The sequence below is a fragment of the Trachypithecus francoisi genome, unplaced genomic scaffold (assembly GCF_009764315.1).
Source record: "Trachypithecus francoisi isolate TF-2019V2 unplaced genomic scaffold, Tfra_2.0 Lachesis_group15, whole genome shotgun sequence".
Classification (NCBI taxonomy): domain Eukaryota; kingdom Metazoa; phylum Chordata; class Mammalia; order Primates; family Cercopithecidae; genus Trachypithecus; species Trachypithecus francoisi.
The window spans coordinates 85318787-85338429 of record NW_022681460.1 but is presented as its reverse complement, the minus strand read 5'-3'; the positions used below and the strand labels follow the sequence as shown (position 1 = coordinate 85338429).

The following is a 19643-nucleotide window of genomic DNA, read 5'->3' as shown; positions in this document are numbered from 1 at the left end:
ATTTCACTAAAACCTTCTAGTGTGACTCCAGTGGAGTAAGTCTCATTGCTGCAGCATTAGGAAGCCTCAGTAAGGTTAACTGGCAATTTTCCAGCCATGTATCTACTTGAGAAATACTCAGTTTCCCTAATATGACCTAGGAGCACAGCAGAACTGAAAAGTTGAATAATTGCTGGAAGATTACTACCTTCCCTTGGTCATTTGGCTGTTGTGTCTCTGGGCCATGGTGCCATGCCTTGATCAAAGAAATGTTGACAGGCCATTTCAGTAGTATTGTTTTGACGTTAGTTCACACAAATGGGCATCATTTCTTGGCTATTTTACCCCCTAAATCATATAAATTGATTGCAAAAGGCATATCTAATGTCTGAACAAAACCTCCTTTTGTTCCAGCTCTTTCATTCACTTTAGTACACCCATTGGCTGGCTTCCCAGAGTCATTTTTCCTTGTCCTCTTCCTTTCATCTGAGTTGATCAGCCCTATGTGGCAGAACTCTCTTCCCTCTCCCCGGCAGGACATTGGTAATTAACTCCAGCCTCTTTTTGCCTGCATCCTTAACATAGTCATCCTGTTTATTACTCATTTTTCCACTGCATCTATTCTCCTAAGCCCCAACCCTGAGTCATTTTCACCATTTTCCACTCCAGTTAACTCACCTTCCATAGGCATTATGTATTTTTTTTCTAATGTGAGTTTTAAAATCTGTGCATGTTATTACAGAATTAGCTAGCCAGTTGTGCCATTACTGTGTGTTATTCACTGTTACTTTGCAGTTACCACTTAAAATTTTTCATTATATAAAGTCTCTACAATTATATCTGCATTATTTATCACTTAATCTGCAATTTCCAGCACAGTGCCTGAAACAATTACTTTTGGAAGTCATCCTTGGCTCATTCCTCTTCTTCACTCTTTATATAAAGCTGAACTCAAACTAATTGCCCTTTAATTTCTCTTAGCTCTATTTACATCTTCCTTATGTCTACTGCTACTGTCTTCCTTCAGGCCCTTATCATTTTTGGTTTGGGTTAAAATTTCTTGCTTAGTTCAAGAGTTTCCATCCCTACCCTACTCACCTATTTTCCAGAGTGACTTTCTAAAACACAGATCTAATTCATTACTCTCTGCTTACTCTTTAATGACTTCCCGTTACCAAAGGTTGGGCTTCAAGCCTCTTAGTATGGCATATGCACCTTTCCTCACTCTAGTCCACCTCTACCTTTGAACTCTACCCCTTAGCCATCATAACCCATCTGCTGTTCTCCAAATATGCCTTCCTTAGCTTCACTGATTTTTAAAATCTTGATCCTTTCTCAAGACTCACTGGTGTCCTTGAATCCCCTTGCTAGTTTTTGTCCCACCCCATGTGCTCCCATGTACTTCTTGAACACATTATTATTATTATTATTATTATTGAGGCAGAGTCTTGCTTTGTCGCCCAGGCTAGAGTTCAGTGGCACAATCTCAGCTCACTGCAACCTCTGCCTCCCGAGTTCAAGCAATTCTCCTGCCTCAGCCTCCCAAGTAGCTAGGACCACAGGTGTGCACCACCATGCCTGGTTAACTTTTGTATATTTAGTAGACATGGGGTTTTCCCATGTTAGCCAGACTGGTCTCAAACTCCTGACCTCAAGCGATTCTCCCGCCCTGGCCTCACAAAGTGTTGGTATTATAGGCATGAGCCATGGCGCCTGGACATATCGGTGTCATTATTTATTACATTGCACTGGTAGATCCTGTAGCACCATAAAAATCATCTAGTTGTCTGTTGTAGTCTGTGCCATGTACTTCCTGTATGCTTCCACTGTTTAAGTGTGAGATATTGGATAGCTCCTAAATGTTGGGGCCCTATTTCCTTTACTTTGCAGGCAGCTGCAGGAAGAAGTGCTTTGATGCATCATTTAGAGGACTGGAGAACTGCCGGTGTGATGTGGCATGTAAAGACCGAGGCGATTGCTGCTGGGATTTTGAAGACACCTGTGTGGAATCAAGTATGAGTTCTGAGAATAAGTTTATTAGCATGTTGGTTGTGCTACTATTAATACATGTCAAATTTTTTTCTTTTCTTTCCTTTTGTTTGAGACAGAGTTGCCTAGGCTGGAGTACAGTGGCATGATCATGGCTAACTCCAGACTTAATCTCCTGAGTCTAATTGATCTTTCCACCTCAGTCTCCTGAGTATCTGGGACCACAGGCATGCAGCACCACACCTGGCTAATTGTTTTTAACCCCATCTCTACTAAAAATACAAAACTTAATCATGTTGCCTAGGCTGGTCTTGAACTCCTGGGCTCAAGCAATTCTCCCACCCTGGCCTCCCAAAGTGCTGGGATTATAGGCATGAACCACTGCGCCAGGTCTGTGTCCAAATTTTCATCTACATACCTTGTGTATTAGTTTCCTAGGGCTGCCATGACAAACTACCACAGACTGGGTGGCTTAGCCAACAGAAGTTTGTTTTCTCACAGTTCTGGAGACTGGAAGTCCAACTTTTAGGTATTGGCAGGGTTGGGTCCTCCTGAAGACTCCAAAAGAGAATCTGCTCCATGCCTCTCTCCTAGCCTCTGGTGGGTGCTGGCAGTCTTTGGCTTGTGGCAGCACAGCTCCAGGCTCTGCCTTCATCTTCACATAATCTGTGTCTCTTCACATAATCTTCTCTCTGTCTGTGTCTATGTTTAAATTTTCCCTTTTAATAAGAACACCAGTCATACTGGATTAAGGCCCACCCTAATGACCTCATTTTACTTAATTATCTACAAGTAATTTTTTTTGAAACAAAGACAGAAATGAAATAGTCTGTCATTTCTACTTCACTAATTAGCTAGAATGTTCTACAATGAGAAATATCTATGAAGCAAAATGTTTTGTTTTTGCTAATTTTTGTTAAGATTTTAAAAATTTGTTAAATTTCCCCCGTTTGATATCAGTTATTCTCATTGGCTATTTCTTTTTTTTTTTTCATACTTTCCTTTTTCTCTTCTTAGACTGTATGTCTATAGTTATTAAATCCGTGTCTTTTTTTTTTTTTTTTTCTGAAACAAAGGCCGGATTGCAGTGGCACAATCTTGGCTCACTGCAACCTACACCTCCTGGGTTCAAGCAGTTCTCCTGCCTCAGCCTCCTGAGTAGCTGGGACTACAGGAGTGCTCTACCAAGCCCAACTAATTTTTGTATTTTTGTTGGAAATGGGGTTTCACCATGTTGGCCAGGCTGGTCTTGAACTTCTGGCCTCAAGTGATCCTGCTACCTCGGCATCCCAAAGTGCTGGGATTACAGGTGTGGGCCACTGCACCTGGCCTCGGCAAGTAATTTGGAACCGTTTCTAAATAAGATCACATTCACAAGTAATGGGGGTTGGGACTTCAACGTCTTTTTAGGGGACACAATTAAACCTATAACACCTATACATGGTCTTATTATCATTTCTCCCTTAACAATGCTAAATACAGAATTCACACTTTATTTAACCAAGGTTGAGGAATAACAGGCTATGGTAAATGAAATGCTGTATCATTGCATACATTTCAGTGGAGTTTCACTATGGCTGAAGTTCAACATCTTGTTTGTTTCATTTGCAGTGGTTCTCAAACTTCAAGGTGCATAAAAGTCACTTGGAAAGCTGGTGATTCTTGATCATTCTGATGCCAGTATGCCACAGGGCACAATTTGAGAAATGCTGTTCTCTAGGTGGAAAAGGCAGCTTGCAATGTTTAATTCCCTAAATAATCTGGGAAGGTGGTGGGGGGGGTGTCTAGTGGTTGGAGGAGAGTGAAGATTAGAAGAGTAGAGTTCTTTACTTTATGTTCCCTGAAAAGGGCAAGAGGGAGAGGATAACCCAGTACAGATAGAGATCTGTGTTCCCTTTACTTAATCTCCAAAACCCTTTTCTTTCTATGTAAATGAGAAATGCTGGAGAAGGAAGAAATCTATATATAACTGAGGTGGACAAAATTACCTATTGAGAGTGTTTGTCTCAGAACAAGGCTGACGTTGATTTTAGTCACTGTTTCCTAGCAGGTGGCAGTGCCAAGCCACCTTCCTCCAGCCTCTTGCTGCTTTTAACAATGGGATTTATTGAAACTGTTCTCATCCTAAGTCCATAGCCTGGGAGAACCCCCAAGGCTTGGGTGGTAGCTGCTTTGTCACTGCTGTCACTTTCCACTGAGAAGTACCTTGACCTGCCTACATTCTCAAAGACATGACTGTGCTCCTGTTACTTCTGTTGTCACCTTTTCTTCCTTGCTGCTTGTCCTTAGACAAGGCTGGGCAAAGCTGCTCTTGGGTGGCAATAATCAGTCAGGGCTAGTGATTCTTCACTTTGGGGAGCTCCTGCTCTTGGGTGGGAATAGGAGCCGTGTCCAGATCTTCTCCAAGCTCACAGTGTACCTGCTAAGTAAACGTGGTTGTGGTTTATAAAGCTGCATTTCTCTCTGCCACCTAGCTAATGAAGAAAAGTGGTGGTTTACCCCTCATTTGGCATTATGTATTTTCATTTATTAATACAGATAAATGAAATTCTTGTTTGTATTATTTGATTGTATATCAAATGTATTATTATACAATCAAATAATCTGATTGTATTATTTACAATAAAGAATTGTATTGTATTATTATATTTGGTTGTATTATTATAATATAGCAATAAATAAATGAAATTTGTGTATTTTATATTGGAGGCTTAAATGCTCAGAACTGAATTGTATCATTTTACAGCTCGAATATGGACGTGCAATAAATTTCGTTGTGGAGAGACCAGATTAGAGGCCAGCCTTTGCTCTTGTTCAGATGACTGTTTGCAGAGGAAAGATTGCTGTGCTGACTATAAGAGTGTTTGCCAAGGTAAGCAGGAATATGTTAACTCATTTGTCCCTGCAAATTCAGAGGAACTCTGTGAGTTTCCTAGAGCTATGCTAGGCTGCAAAAATTAAAACAAGTCAGAGAATCGTTAGTTACTCCATGTAGAAGAAAAGATCAAATGCATTTACTGTGGAATGAAATGCGGTTTGTAACCACAGAGGAGGAGAACTCACAGCATAGATATAGAAGGGAGATCTTAAAATTCCTTATTTGTCTGTAAGGGAAAGTCTTTTCCAATCCAATGACCTTGCCAGATGCAGTTGTAGTTCCAGACACTGAATAGCAGATCCTAAAGTTAAAATATAGAGAATGAGGTTTTCTAGCTCAGATATCATCTTGTTAAGCCAATGTTGTTATTGCCAAAACAAATGTGTCCTCAACGGTTTAAATTGCTAAGTATCCTCACGGAGTTAATGTAGAGTCAAGATTAGGATTCAAGTTATTCAACTCTTTATTCTACCCACTCCCCTTTATAAGTAATGTGACTTTAAAAAAAAAAAATCACCAATTCCTCCAAACATCTGATGAAATTTATGACAAATGCATATACACATATATCAACCAAATTTCTTCAAGCTATCAATCCCTTTTTATAACCTCACACCAAACTGAGCTGACAATTTTAATACTTTTGACAAAAAAAGATTAGGTTGAATTCTGATTTCTGAAATTGGATGAAAATATTGTAGTGGAAACCTTAACTATAATCTACGAATGAAAATAAGTTGTGTACCAATGGATGAATCAGTTTTTATACAAAATATAATTAAAAATCACCTGAAATGGGTTATTAGAAAAGTCTGAAATGGTAACTCCTTTTTAAAAACAATAATTACTCAATATTTAATACTCAATACTGTATCATTTCAAGATTTCTTTAATTTCACAAGGCAAGTATAGGTTTTAGTCTGCTTCTTTCTCTAACAAATTCACTGACCATATTACCTCTGACCTCTCTATTCTCCCTTCTTCTGTTCCAATTTGGTAACTTTTTAACTTTTTAATCTCAAGGTGGATGCTTAGGCCATGTGGTAATTTTTTTTTTTTTTTTTTTTTTACTGAATTCACTGGTTACTCTGATGGAGTTAATGTAATCATTTCAGTTTATTTTTTAAAACAAATATAAATGTTTTCTCACTCTGAGAGTTAACATTTTATATTTTAAATGTTAAATGTGCCTACCAGCTTTTAGAATTAAAAAAAAGCTAAATGATTTTTGTCAAAATTGCATCTTTTGAGAGTAGTTTGAGAATTTTTATTAAAATTTTATCTTCTGAGAGTAGTCTGAGAGAATTTGAATCATTTTTGTTTGAGAAACCAGCTAATTACTTTTATATTTTGTTAAGTTTAGAATTTCTAAAAACGTTATGATACATTTCTACCACATACAGAGGTAGAGAGAATATTATGATGTTTTCTCTCTAAGTCCATCAACTATTTTCAACAGTTATCAATTCATGGCCAATCTTGTCTCACATTGACAAAGTATAATTTTGAATATAAAATGAACATGTCAAAGATTTACTAACTCATTTATAAGGTAACCAACTAGAATTAAAGCAAGTTCAAGGAGAATAAGAAACTAAGCTACTAAATTGTGTATATAAGACTGAAAGAATGTTGGAATAAAATCACTAGAACCATATCTTTTGGTGGGACAGAAATGAATTGCATTTCTGTAGGACAATTTATTTGCTATCAGGTATGAATCAGTTATATTGTTATTTGTTTTCTACTAGTTATTTATTACTCCCAAATAAACAACTTGTAAAATGAATAATAAGGAGTAAGCTGGATAAAGACACATACCCCTTGATAATTGGATAATATATTGTTGGGCTTTTTAGATAATTCCCAGCATGACATTAAAATGAAGTCTAATGATCAGTCCTCTTGCCTATTTTCAACTTTTAGATTTTTTTCTTTAACAAAATATGCTCATCATTGCCAGTCTCTCTTCCATCATTTTACATTGTTTCAAAGCAAAACCAAGAGTATCATTCATCTAAAATATGTATTTAGGTACATATTTTAAGTACATATCTAAAAAGATAAAGATAATTTCCATCAAGAGGCACATCATGCCTGCAGGTGTGTTTTTTGGGATATGTTAGCCAGTGATAAGCATTGCCAAGATCCACTAGGCATTGCAGATGGTGACACTAGGCGTTGCAGATAGTCTGTCATTTCTACTTCACTAATGAGCTAGAATGTTCTACAATGAGAAATATCCATGAAGCAAAATTTTTTGTTTTTGCTAATTTTTGTTAAGATTTTAAAAATTTGTTAAATTTCCCCCATTTGATATCAGTTATTCTCATTGGCTATTTCTTTCTTTTTTTTTCTTGATACTTTCCTTTTTCTCTTCTTTAGACTGTATGTCTATAGTTATTAAATCCATTTATTCTAGCAGTTGGGAAAATATTGTTCTTGAGGCAAAAAACATTGTCAAGAAAAAGAAGAAATATCTTTTTTTCATCTAAAAGAATCCCCTTTGGGGCTGGGTGTGGTGGCTGACATCTGTAATCCCAGCACTTTGGGAGGCCAAGGCGGGAGGATCACTTGAGGTCAGGAGTTCAAGACCAGCCTGACCAACATGGTGAAACCCTGTGTCTACAAAAAATACAAAATTACCCGTGCGTGGTAGCGCATGCCTACAATCCCAGTTACTTGGGAGGCTGAAGCAGAAGAATCGCTTGAACCAGGGAGGTGGAGGTTGCAGTGAGCTGAGATCACACCATTGCACTCCAGCCTGGGCAACAAGAGTGAAAGTCCATCTCAAACAAAATAAATAAAATAAATAAATAAATAAATCCCCTCTGTTTCTCTTGGTAAAGATAGACTTCCTGGTACTCAGTTAGTGCAGATTACTGGTCTCTACAAGTCACTGGAGACACTGCCTTTGCCAACAACTGAAAATGCACTTTACATGTTTTAGGAGAAATTAGTCATGGGACAGAAATTAAGTAGTTTGGGAAGATCATGTCTATTGAACACTTGCTTCTCGTTTCTTGTCTGTGGTGCAGCAAGTATAAAGATTTCGATCTTATGCTTTTCAGGAGAAACCTCGTGGCTGGAAGAAAACTGTGACACAGCCCAGCAGTCTCAGTGTCCAGAAGGGTAAGCATGACTGATACAGGGATTTTTATCCTCCTTTAACAAAGGTGCACATAAGAATGTAGTTAGTTCAGATGCAGAGTAGAATTTCCTCCACTTCATGTACATTTCAAAACAGAATAGTTGACAAAGGATTAGATTTCTTGTGGGTTCCAAGTTCTAATGGACTTTTGTTTGCTTTATTTTTTACAAAGACCTTTTATATTAATTTATTATATTCATATCTTACAACGACGACTTTATTATGTTTTTGTCTTTGAGACAGGGTCTTGCTCTCTTGTCCAAGCTGGAGTGTAGTGGTGCAATCACAGCTCACTGCAGCCTTGACCTCCCAGACACAGGTGATCCTCCCCATCTCAGCCTCCTGAGTAGCTGGGACTACAGGCATGCCACCATGCTTGGCTAATTTTTTATTTTTCTCTCTCTCTCTCTTTTTTTTTTTTTTGTACAGATGAGGTTTCACTAGGTTGCCCAGGCTGGTCTCCAACCCTTGAGTTCAAGTGATCCACTCGCCTTGGCTTCCCAAAATGCTGGGATTCCAGGCATGAGCCACTCTACCCAGCCACAGTAATGACTTTAAAAAATTGGTTGGAATATTAAATAAGTGATATTCCAAAGGTCTTGTGGTCAGAATTGAAATTAACTTGAAATTACTTTTGCCAGAACTCCTTTTCCTTTTTTAAATAACTTAATTCCTGTCTTCTTTTTTTAAATAGATAGGGTCTTGCTGTGTTGGCTAGGTTGATCTTGATCTGCTGGCCTCAAGCAGTCCTCCCTCCTGGGCCTCCCAAGGTGTTGGGATTACAGCCATGAGCCACTATGTCTGGCCAGAACTCTTTTCTATTTTACGTCTTGGTGCCTCAAATTTCTTCTTGTTGAGAGCAGGGAAAGAGGTTTGTGCAGGCCTTGAAATGAGAGGAGGTCTTTGAAGGGTGGATGAGGAGAGCTTTGTCAGGGGGCACAGGTGATGAACACGTGAGGTGACACTCCTCCCCCACCTCTCCCATGCATCTTTTCCACACGTTTATCATGGCTGCTTCGCTGACTGCCGGGGCCTGGAAATGTGCATCACCTCAAGCCAGCACGGATTCCCCATTTCTCCATCCACCCCTCTGCCCTTCACCCTTTTCTGGGCCAAGTAAGGGAGAATGGTGGAAGGGTGGATGAAAAAGAAAGGAATACCTGGCTTTAGGAGGAATTGGTAGAGGCAGGTTTTAAATTTAAGTATTATTATTATTATTATTATTATCATCATCAAGAGATAGGGTCTCACTCTGTCACCCAGGCTGGAGTGCAGTGGCACAATCACAGCTCACTGCAGCCTCAAATTCCTGGAGTTGGGCTATCCTGCCATCTCGGCCTCCCAAGTATTTGAGACTATAGGCATGGGCCCCCACACCCAGCTAAACATTATTTTGTATTTTTTTGTACAGACAGGGTCTCACCATGTTGCCCAGACTGGACTCAAACTCCTGAACTCAAGTGATCCTCCTGCCTTGGCTTCCCAAAATGCCATGATAACAGGCATGAACTACTGTGCTGGCCAGTGGAGGCATTTTTTGTTTCAAGACAGGGTCTCAGTATGTTGCCCAGGTTGCAGTGCAGTGGCGTGATCATGACTCATAGCAGCTGCCACCTCCCAGGCTCAAACAATTCCCTCACCTCAGCCTCCCAAGTAGCTGGGACTACAAGCATGTGCCACCATTCTCAGCTAATTCTTGTATTTTTTCTAGAGACAGTGTTTTTCCACGTTGCCCAGTCTGATCTCGAACTTCTGGGCTCAACTGATCCTGCCATCTTGGCCTCCCAAAGTGCTGGGATTACAGGCATGAGCTGCTGTGTCTGGCCCAGTGGAGGCATTTTTAAATAGTGTTATTTCATTTTGAAAAGGAGTATGGATAATGTGCCTGTTTTTGTTCCATGTTACTTTGGTTTGTAGCTCAGATTCAGCTGCTCTCTTCCCACCTTGTGGGTGGAAGAGCAAAGGATTAGAATATGAGAGAAGTTTGAGTCCTGATTTTGCCTGGTGGGTCTTTTGCACTAGTCACTTCTCTGAGTTTCATCTATGAAATTGAAATAATAATAATGCCAGGATCGGACAATTTCATGTGAGAATTAAATGACCTAAAGCAAGGGAATATGCTTGGCGAGTTATCAAGCAGTAGGTTAATTTTAGTTCTGGTGCATGGTGCATAGTAGTTACTCAAGAAATTGTTAATATTTTTCTAGTGAAATTTTTCTGTAGTCACTTGTTTTATTGGATGAACCTGATACTTGAATCTATTAAGGTGTGTCCATGGCATTTTCTCGTATTTCAGATTTCCCTGTCAATTCATCTGTGAAAAGCATACTAATACTGGCTAACATTCATATAGTTCTTATTATGTACCAGCATGTACATTACACAACAGTCATCTTACATATTAGTCCTTATAAAAACCCTTTGGTTCTATTATCTCCATCCTCATTTTACAAAGAATGAAATGGAGGCAAAAGCTGTGAAATCACTTGCCCAGTGCTGCATTGCTAGTGGTTGCTGGAAACAGGAAGCAAACCCAGGCAGCAAGGTCCCAGAGTCTCTGTGGCATAACGCTCCCTCAAGTCATAGGCTGAGCCCGTGATGCTGTGCGATTCATCAGAAGAAGGGGTAAGGGCCTGAATAAGGGTAAGAATTGTTTGAGGCACCAAGACTCCCTCACCTGTTGATAACTGGGAGGAGAGAGACATTAGGTGAGCAGGAAGGGTTTCACTAAAGTCTTTGTAAAGAGTCTCAACAAACCTAAATGACTAAGCCCAAATGATTAGTTCTTCTCCAAACTGGCAAATCACTGTCCCCCTGAGGATTTGAGAGCTGGAGCAGCATTCCAGAGAAATTACAGGACTGATCTGGCAACCTTGATGCAAGGTAAGACTAGAAAGGAACCTGGTGAGGAAAGGGGTGGTGGTGGTGGTGGTCAGTAGGACACTGACCATCACCTACAAACCCCTCATTCTCTTTATTCCATTGAAGTCATTCCTGCCTATACCTTCCATCCCTGCAAGGAAAATGGACAACGATGATTCTGCTCACCATGAATAATATTTGCTGGTAAAAATTTTATAGTGGCTAAAGACATTACATAAAACCCTCTTGCGAGACATTTATGCTAGTATTCTCTTTGCTTGTTTGCCTTACTATTTTGCTAGTGATCATAGTATAGTAAGGAGCTTAGACTCTTAAATCAGACAGATGTAAGCCAATAGCCTAGCTCTGCCCCTACTGGTGGTGGGACACCTTGGGTGAGCTACCTGATCCTAGTGAAATAATAGATCAGAGATGACAGTTCTTGGCATGTAGTGAGCTCTTACTCAAGCTTCATCACAGGCAATGAAAATAATATGGATGCAATGTTCAAGTTTTTTAGCAATCAGAGAAATAAAAATGAAAAGAAGATACAACTTTTACTCCATGAAATAATCAGTACATCGTGATTTGTGTATATAAAGTCCCAGCTACCTGTCTTGTTTATGAAAGTACTGTATAAGTTAATATCTACTGTTGGGAATGAATTGTGGCAATATTTTAGTCTCCTTTGAAAGTTTGTCGTAAGACCACGAAATGTGATCTTTATGAATTTATCTTTAGCAAATAATTAAGGATGTTTTAGCTACAAGAATGTTCGTATCAGCAGAATGTAAAATGCACTCTCTAGTTAGCTTGGACAGGCAAGCTGGCCATTAAAAAAGGGGTGCATTGGATCTTTGGATTCCACTCTTGATCCCACAGACAGTTGACCCTGTCTTTAATCTTCCAAGTTATTTTAATGGCATATTTATGAATATAAAATTTTTAATCAGTTATGTTAATGACTTTATGAAAAAAATAAGTATTTTCTCATGCAAATTGCACTAGGCCACTTTAATTTCTTCATGAATTTTCTGCACACTACAGTTCAAAGAGTCCCAGTTTTCCATTTTTATTTTTAAATTGAGGTATCCTATAGTTCATATACATTGAAATGGTCCTATCTTAATTGTATAGTATAATGCAATTTGGAAATTCACTAAGCTATGTAACTTACTAATATAGAATATTTCCAACATATAGAATATTTCCACCATCCCAGAAAGATACCTCATGTCCCTTCCCATTGCTTACTTCTCAAAGACAATCACTATTGTGATTTCTATCATCATACATTCCTGTTTTAGAATCTATGTAAATGAAGTTAAACCACAGGTTCTCTTAGGTCTGGAAACCTAATAACTTTCCAAATTGGAAAGTACTCAAGTGTCCGTGGACAGTAGAATAAGTTCTGGTTTATTCATTCACTGGAATATTAGACAGCTATATGAATGAATGATCCATAATTACTTGCAACAATATGGAAGAATCTCAAATATAATGTCGAATAAAAGAATTGAGACTCAACAAAATGCATACTGTATGATTTTATTTGCATATAAATGTAAGTACAAAAATAGACAAAGCTAATCTGTGCTGTTGGAAATCAAGATACTGATCATCCTTGGTAGGGTATGGTTTGGAGAGTGTAGTGACCACAGGAAGCACAAGCATCCTGATAATATTCTGTTTCTTCATCTGGGTGATGACTACACAGTGGAGTTCAGTTAATGAAAATTTATCAAACTATACATCTGTGAAATGTGTGTGTGTGTAACAGAAGTAAAATTTTACGCCAGGCACAGTGACTCATGCCTGTAATCCCAGCTCTTTGGAGGCCAAGGTGGGTGGATCACTTGAGGTCAGGAGTTGGAGACCAGCCTGGCCAACATGGTGAAATCCCATCTCTACTAAAATTTAGCCAGGTGTGGCAGCGTGCACCTGTATCCCAGCTACTTGGGAGGCTGAGGCACGAGAATCGCTTGAACCCAGGAGGTGGAGGCTGGGTGACGGTGAAACTGTGTCTCAAAAAAAAAAAAAAAAAATGACAGTGTCTGGCTATGGCCCAAAAGTTACCCAATTATTTTACCTTAACACAGGTCTAAAAAAAAAGATTGCAATGCTTTTGAGGTAAATATAACTATCCAAAATAATGGACAAATTTTGTTTTTCATTTTCAGGTTTGACCTGCCACCTGTTATCTTGTTTTCTATGGATGGATTTAGAGCTGAATATTTAAACACATGGGATACTTTAATGCCAAATATCAATAAACTGAGTAAGTCTTCTATAACTAGTGGCATGAAAATGATAAAGACACCTAGTTAGTCAATCTCTAGATGATGCAACTTTCTTTCTGACTTTTAACCTTAGTGGTTTTGGCCAGGTGCGGTGGCTCAAGCCTGTAATCCCAGCACTTTGGGAGGCCGAGACGGGCGGATCACGAGGTCAGGAGATCGAGACCATCCTGGCTAACACGGTGAAACCCCGTCTCTACTAAAAATATTAAAAAAAAAAACTAGCCAGGCGAGGTGGCGGCGCCTGTAGTCCCAGCTACTCGGGAGGCTGAGGCAGGAGAATGGCGTGAACCCGGGAGGCGGAGCTTGCAGTGAGCTGAGATCTGGCCACTGCACTCCAGCCTGGGTGACAGAGCGAGACTCCGTCTCAAAAAAAAAAAAAAAATCCATCATTCTTAGCAAACTATCACAAGAAGAGAAAACCAAACACCGCATGTTCTCACTCATAGGTGGGAACTGAACAATGAGATCACTTGGACTCGGGAAGGGGAACATCACACACTGGGGCCTATCATGGGGAGGGGGGAGGAGGGAGGGATTGCATTGGGGAGTTATACATGATATAAACGTCATGCACATGTACCCTAGAACTTAAAGTATAATAAAAAAAAAAAAAAAAAAAACAAAAAAAAATAAAAAAAAAAAAAAAAAAAAAAAAAAAAAAAAAAAAGACTTAAAGCAGAAAAAAAAAAAAAAAAAAAAAAAAAAAACCTTAGTGGTTTGTCTTAGCCTAGATCCTCTCTGACTTTACCACGTGGTATCTACTTTCAATAGGAAGTGTATTTTCACACTTGCTGGCTTCTCCTACCTTTATTTTGGTAGCATGGTCAGCCTTTTGTTTGTTTTTTGATTTGTTTTGTATTTGAATGTAATTTCTGTCCTGTGGAAATCTATTCGTGTGTACTGCCTTGAAAGGGATGTTTGTCAGACCTAGGTTCTGGGTCTTAGCAAGGTGGATATAACAAGAATTGGATCCTGAAGGTGGGTGGGCTAGACAGATCCAGCACCTCCCACCACTTCAGCAGATGTCAAGTCCAGGATCTATTTCTGGTTCTGGAATTAAACTGCCTACAACCTGACTCTACTAATTGCTAGCTGTGAGGTCTCAGACAACTTTCCTTCATCTTTTAGTGCCCTAGTCTCTTCATCTGTGAAATGGTGACTTCCCACCTGATAGGATTACTGTGAGAATGTACAGGTAGCTTTCAAAAAATAGCTATTTGATATGTGGCATATGATGGGTGGATTTAAGTAATTGTTATAATTCTTTTATTATCAATTTTACTATGTTGTACTTCTGTGTTAGGACACTTAGCCTTCACATAATTTAATAAAAGTAGTAATAAAGAGAAGTTGAGGCTGGACGTGGTAGCAAGTGCCTGTAACTCTAGCACTTTGGGAGGCAGAGGCTAGAGCATCTCTTGAACTCAGGAGTTTGAGACCAGCCTGGGCAACATAGTGAGACCTCATCTCTATTTAATAATAATTTTTTTTTAAAGAGAAGTTGAGTACCCAATGACACAGTGCTAAGAAGTGGCATAGTTAGAACCAGAGAACTAACTCCAGGACCCACACTTTTCACTGCCCTGCAATTCCTCTTTTTCTTCTGCCTCCTCTGAGGCCCTGTTTTATATCCCCAAAGTTCTCAAATTTTGTGTCATTTTTTACTGGTTTATTGTTTTTCTTTTTCTGCAAATTATTAAAAATAGCTATTTGACTCTGGGTAAGTCAATTGACTTTTCTTGGCCTCAGTTTCCTCATTTGTAAAACGAAATGACTAGATCTGATGATTTCTACTGTTAATTGCACCCCTAAAATGCCATGGTTGTCGGAAGATAGACCACTACTTCCTACAACTCAAGGTGCATTATTTTTTCAGCTTCTCCCTCATTCCCTGAGGCAGATCTTTAGCAAAGAGATTGTTTTCCAAATCCAGGACCTGTCACTTTTCTGCTGAGTCATTTTGTCCTACAAAGTTAGCTAACATTTCTCAGTTTCTATTTTCTTATCTAAATTTGTCTTGATAAAGTGGATATCAAATCTGGTGTCAAAAGGGAATTTGACTAGCCAGGGTGAACTGAACCTTTTCTAAAGTAAAATTCCTTGATTTGCTCATTCCATTGAGAATTAGAAATGACATCAATGAAATACAGCCACTAAGAGCTTTCTGCTTTTGATGTTTAAAATATTTTAAAACATTTAAAAAAATTTTAGTCATGTAAACAACATCTTAATCCTCAAATGTGTGAAGCTATGAGCATCTAGGCCTACCTAGGCAAAATGGGGCTGTTAGTTTTTAGGAGGCCCGATTAAGAATAGTTGTGGTAGGTAGGGGGACATAGTCTCAGGACATCCTGAGGCTGTTTTGAGGGAAAATTAAAAAAGGATAGATGTGGTTAAATAGGATTCGGATTATGTTAGCCTTGAATTGAGGTATGTGACAGCAGGCATTGCTGTTAAGGGAGTCCAGGGCCCCAACTCTAGGGTTTCATCAAGCTGCCTGAGTTGGGCCATCATGGTGGTGTAAACCGAGCCTAAACAATATCACAGAGCAGTGAGTCATATGAGTGACTATTAAGTGGACGAGGAAGTGGTCTCTGAATCACACTTTAGTCAGGCAAGAACATTGTCTTGTCTTAGTACAGGTGGCAGCAGACAAAGAAGGGCCAAGATCAGGAAACTGTCAAGTGGGATAGAGGTGATTTGGCCTATTTAGAAGACAGCCTTCCTGAAAAGTTAGATGGGAAACTGTGGATCAAATAAGACTAGAAGTAGCAGGTAGACAGCAAAGATCCAGCAGGTGACATATGCAGAGTTTCAGAGATTAGAGTTTGCAAATTTGGCATTCATGAACAGCAGAGCTCTTATATTGGCCACAGCAGATGTCATTTGCTGTCTGCTTTTTAAATTTTGTTAAGAATGCGTAACATGAGATCTATCCTCTTAACAGATTTCTCAGTGTACAATGCAGTATTATTATCTATAGGCACAATGTTGTAAAGCAGATCCCTAGAATTTACTTATTTTATAAAACTGAAATTTTATATCCATTGATTAACGATTCCACATTTCCCCCTTACCCAGCCCCTGGAATCCACCATCCTATTCTTTGCTTCTATGATTTTGACTATTTTAGATAACCTCATGTAAGTGGAATCATACAGTGTTAGTGTTCCTGTGACTAGCTTATTTCACTTAGCATATCTTCAGGGTTCGTCCATGTTATCACATGCTGCAAGATTTTCCTCTTTTATTAAGGCCATATAATATTCCATTGTATGTATATGCCACCTTAACAATCTATTTATCTTTTGAAAGAGAAATAGATTGTTACCACATCTTGGCTCTTATGAGTAGTGCTGCAGTGAACATGGGAGTGCTAATCTCTTTGAGATCCTGATTTCAACCCTTTTGGATAAATACTCAAAAGTGGAATTGCTGGATCATATAATTCTATTTTTAAGTTTTTGAGAAACCTCCATACCGTTTTCCATAGCAACTATGCCATTTTGCCTTTCTACCAACAGTGTACAAGAGTTCCAATTTCTGCATATCTTCATCAACACCTGTTTTTTTGTGTGTTTTTTTGATACTAGGTATCCTAACAGATGTGATATGATATCTCATTTTTTAATTTTTATTTTTAATTATTATTATTATGTTAGAGATGAGGTCTTGCTATGTTGCCCAGGCTGGCCTCAAACTCATGGGCTCAAGTGATCCTCCCATCTTGGTCTCCCAAAGTGCTGGGATTGCAGGTGTGAGCCACTGTGCCCAGCCTCATTTTGGTTTGATATGCATTTTTCTGATGATTAGTGACATTGAGCATCTTTCATACACCTATTGGATATTTGTATGTCTTTAGAGATGAACAATGTCTTTCCTCTTTGAAGAAATATCTATTTAGGTCATTAGCCCATTTTTTAATGAGACTATTGGATTTTTTGCTATCAAGTTGTAGAAGTTCCTTATATATTTTGGAACTTAACTTCTTATCAGATATATGGTTTGAAAGTGTTTTCCCCCATTTCATATGTTGTTTTTTTATTTTATTCATTGTTTCCTTTGCTGTGCAGAAACTTTTTGGTTTGATATACTCTTACATGTATATTTTTGCTTTTGTTGCCTGTGCTTTTGGCATCATGTTCATGAAATCATTGCCAAGATCAATGTCCTGCAGATTTTCCCCTATGTTTCCTTCCAGAAGATTTATGGTTTCAGGTCTTACTTTTAAATCTTTAATATACTTTGAGTTGATTTTTGTATATGGTATAAGATCAGAGTTCAAGTTCATTTTTCTCCACATATGGATATCCAGTTTCTGACATCATTTGTTGAAGTAACTATTCTTTCCCATTGTGTATTCTTCTTGGCACCCTTTTTGAAGATTGGTTGACCATATATGCATGGATTTATTGATTTATTTCTGGGCTCTCTATTCCGTTTTTTTTTTTTTTTTCTGAAATAGGGTGTCACTCTGTCACCCAGACTGGAGTGTGATGGTGTGATCTCAGCTCACTGCCACCTCTGCCCCCCAGGCTTAAGCGATCCCCTCAGCCTCCCAAGTAGTTGAGAATACAGGCACTGCATGCCACTATGACTGGCTAATTTTTGTATTTTTTGTACAGATGTAGTTTCGCCATGTTGTCCAGGCTGGTCTTGAACTCCTGAGCTCAAACTTGCCTTGGCCTCCCAAAGTGCTGGGATTATAGGTGTGAGCCACTGGGCCCAGCCTGGGCTCCCTATTATTTTTCATTGGTCTATACATCTGTTTTTAAAAACACACTGTTTTAATTACTGAAGATTTTTAATGTATTTTGAAATCAGGAGCTTTGATGTTTTCAGCTTTGTTCTTTTTCAAGATTGTCGTGGTTATCTGGGGTCTTACGAATTTAATTTTTTTTCTATTTCTGTAAAAACTGTCATTGGGGTTTTGATAAAGATTGCATTGAATCTGTAGATTGTTTTGGGTAATACGAACATTTTAACAATATTAAGTCTTCGAGTCCATGAACATGAGGTGTCTTTCCATTTGTTTATGTCTTCCTTAACTTCTTTTCCCAATTTTTCGTAGTTTTCATATACAAGTCTTTCATTTTCTTAAATTTATTTCTAAGAATTTTATTGTTTTCAATGTTTATAAATGAGATTGAATAGTTAATTATTAATACATAGAAATGCAACTGAGTTTTTATGTTGATTTTGTATCCTGCAACTTTACTGCATTTATTAGTTCTAAAATTTATTTAAAGCTTTTACGTATTTAGAGCTTTCAGTAGATAATATCACTTCTTTTGAAAATAGGCACAGATTTACTTCTTTCTTTCCTATTTGGATGCCTTTTCTTTTCTTGCCTAATTGCTCAGGCTAGGAGAGTGGACAGTCTTGCTTTGTTCCCGATCTTAGATGGAAAATCTTGCAGTTTTTCACCGTTGAATAGGATGTTAGCTGTAGACTTTTCATATAATCTTTATTATGTTGAGGTATTTTTTCTACAGCGATGTGCCACCCAACAACATTTCGGTCAACAACAGACTGCATATATAATGATGGTCCCATAAATTATAATGGAGTTGAGAAATTCCCATCACCAGCTGGGCATGGTTGCTTATTTCTGCAATTCCAGCACTTCAGAAGGCCAAGGAAGGTGGATTGCTTGAGCCCAGGAGTTCAAGATTAGCCTGAGCAACAAAGTGAAACCTTGTCTCTACCAAAAAAAAAAAAAAAAAAATTAGCTAAGTGCAATGGGGTGTGCTAGTAGTCCCAGCTACTAAGAAGACTGAGGCAGAAGGATCCCTTGAGCCTAGGAGTTCAAGGTTGCAGTAAGCTATGATCACACCACTGCACTCCAACCTGGGTGACAAAGCGAGTTCTTGTCTCAAAAAAAAAAAAAATTATATCACCTAGTGATGTAAGAGAAATTTTAATGTCATAGTGCAATGCATTATTCACATTTTTGTGGTGATGCTGGTGAAGACAACCCTACTGCACTGCCAGTCATAAAAAAGTACACACATTTATGTACATTACATCATATTTGGTAATGATAATAAATGACTGTTACCGGTTTATGTATTTACTATACTATACTTTTTTTAAAAGAGATGGGGTCTTGCTATGTTGCCCAGGCTGGCTCAAACTCCTGGGCTCAGGCGATCCTCCCACCTTGGCCTTCCAAAGTGCTGCGATTATAAGCATGAGCCACTGTGCCCGGCTTATGCTATACTTATACTTTGTACATTATTTTAGAGTGTACTCCTACTTATTAAAAAATGTTAACTATAAAACAGCCTCAGGCAGGTTTTTCAGTAGGTATTTCAGAAGAAGGTACTGTTATCATAGAAGACGACCTATCTACGCATATTATTGCCCCTGAAGACCTTTCAGTAGGGCAAGAAATGGAGGTAAAAGACAGTGATATTGATGACCTTGACCCCATGTGGGTGTGGGCTAATGTGTGAGTTTGTGTGTTAGTTTTTGACAGAAA

The 19643-nt window shown here is 38.6% G+C and overlaps 1 protein-coding gene across 2 annotated transcripts in view; it reads left to right on the top strand.

The window, feature by feature from the left end:
- Positions 1 to 19643, top strand: part of ENPP3 (ectonucleotide pyrophosphatase/phosphodiesterase 3) — a 100758-nt gene that overhangs the window by 8315 nt on the left and 72800 nt on the right. For both annotated transcript variants that reach the window (XM_033235444.1, XM_033235443.1), the window contains exons 4-7: positions 1870 to 1992; positions 4715 to 4840; positions 7918 to 7978; positions 13040 to 13137. In XM_033235444.1, coding sequence (XP_033091335.1) covers positions 1870 to 1992; positions 4715 to 4840; positions 7918 to 7978; positions 13040 to 13137 — 408 coding nt within the window. The remainder of the gene's footprint in view (positions 1 to 1869; positions 1993 to 4714; positions 4841 to 7917; positions 7979 to 13039; positions 13138 to 19643) is intronic.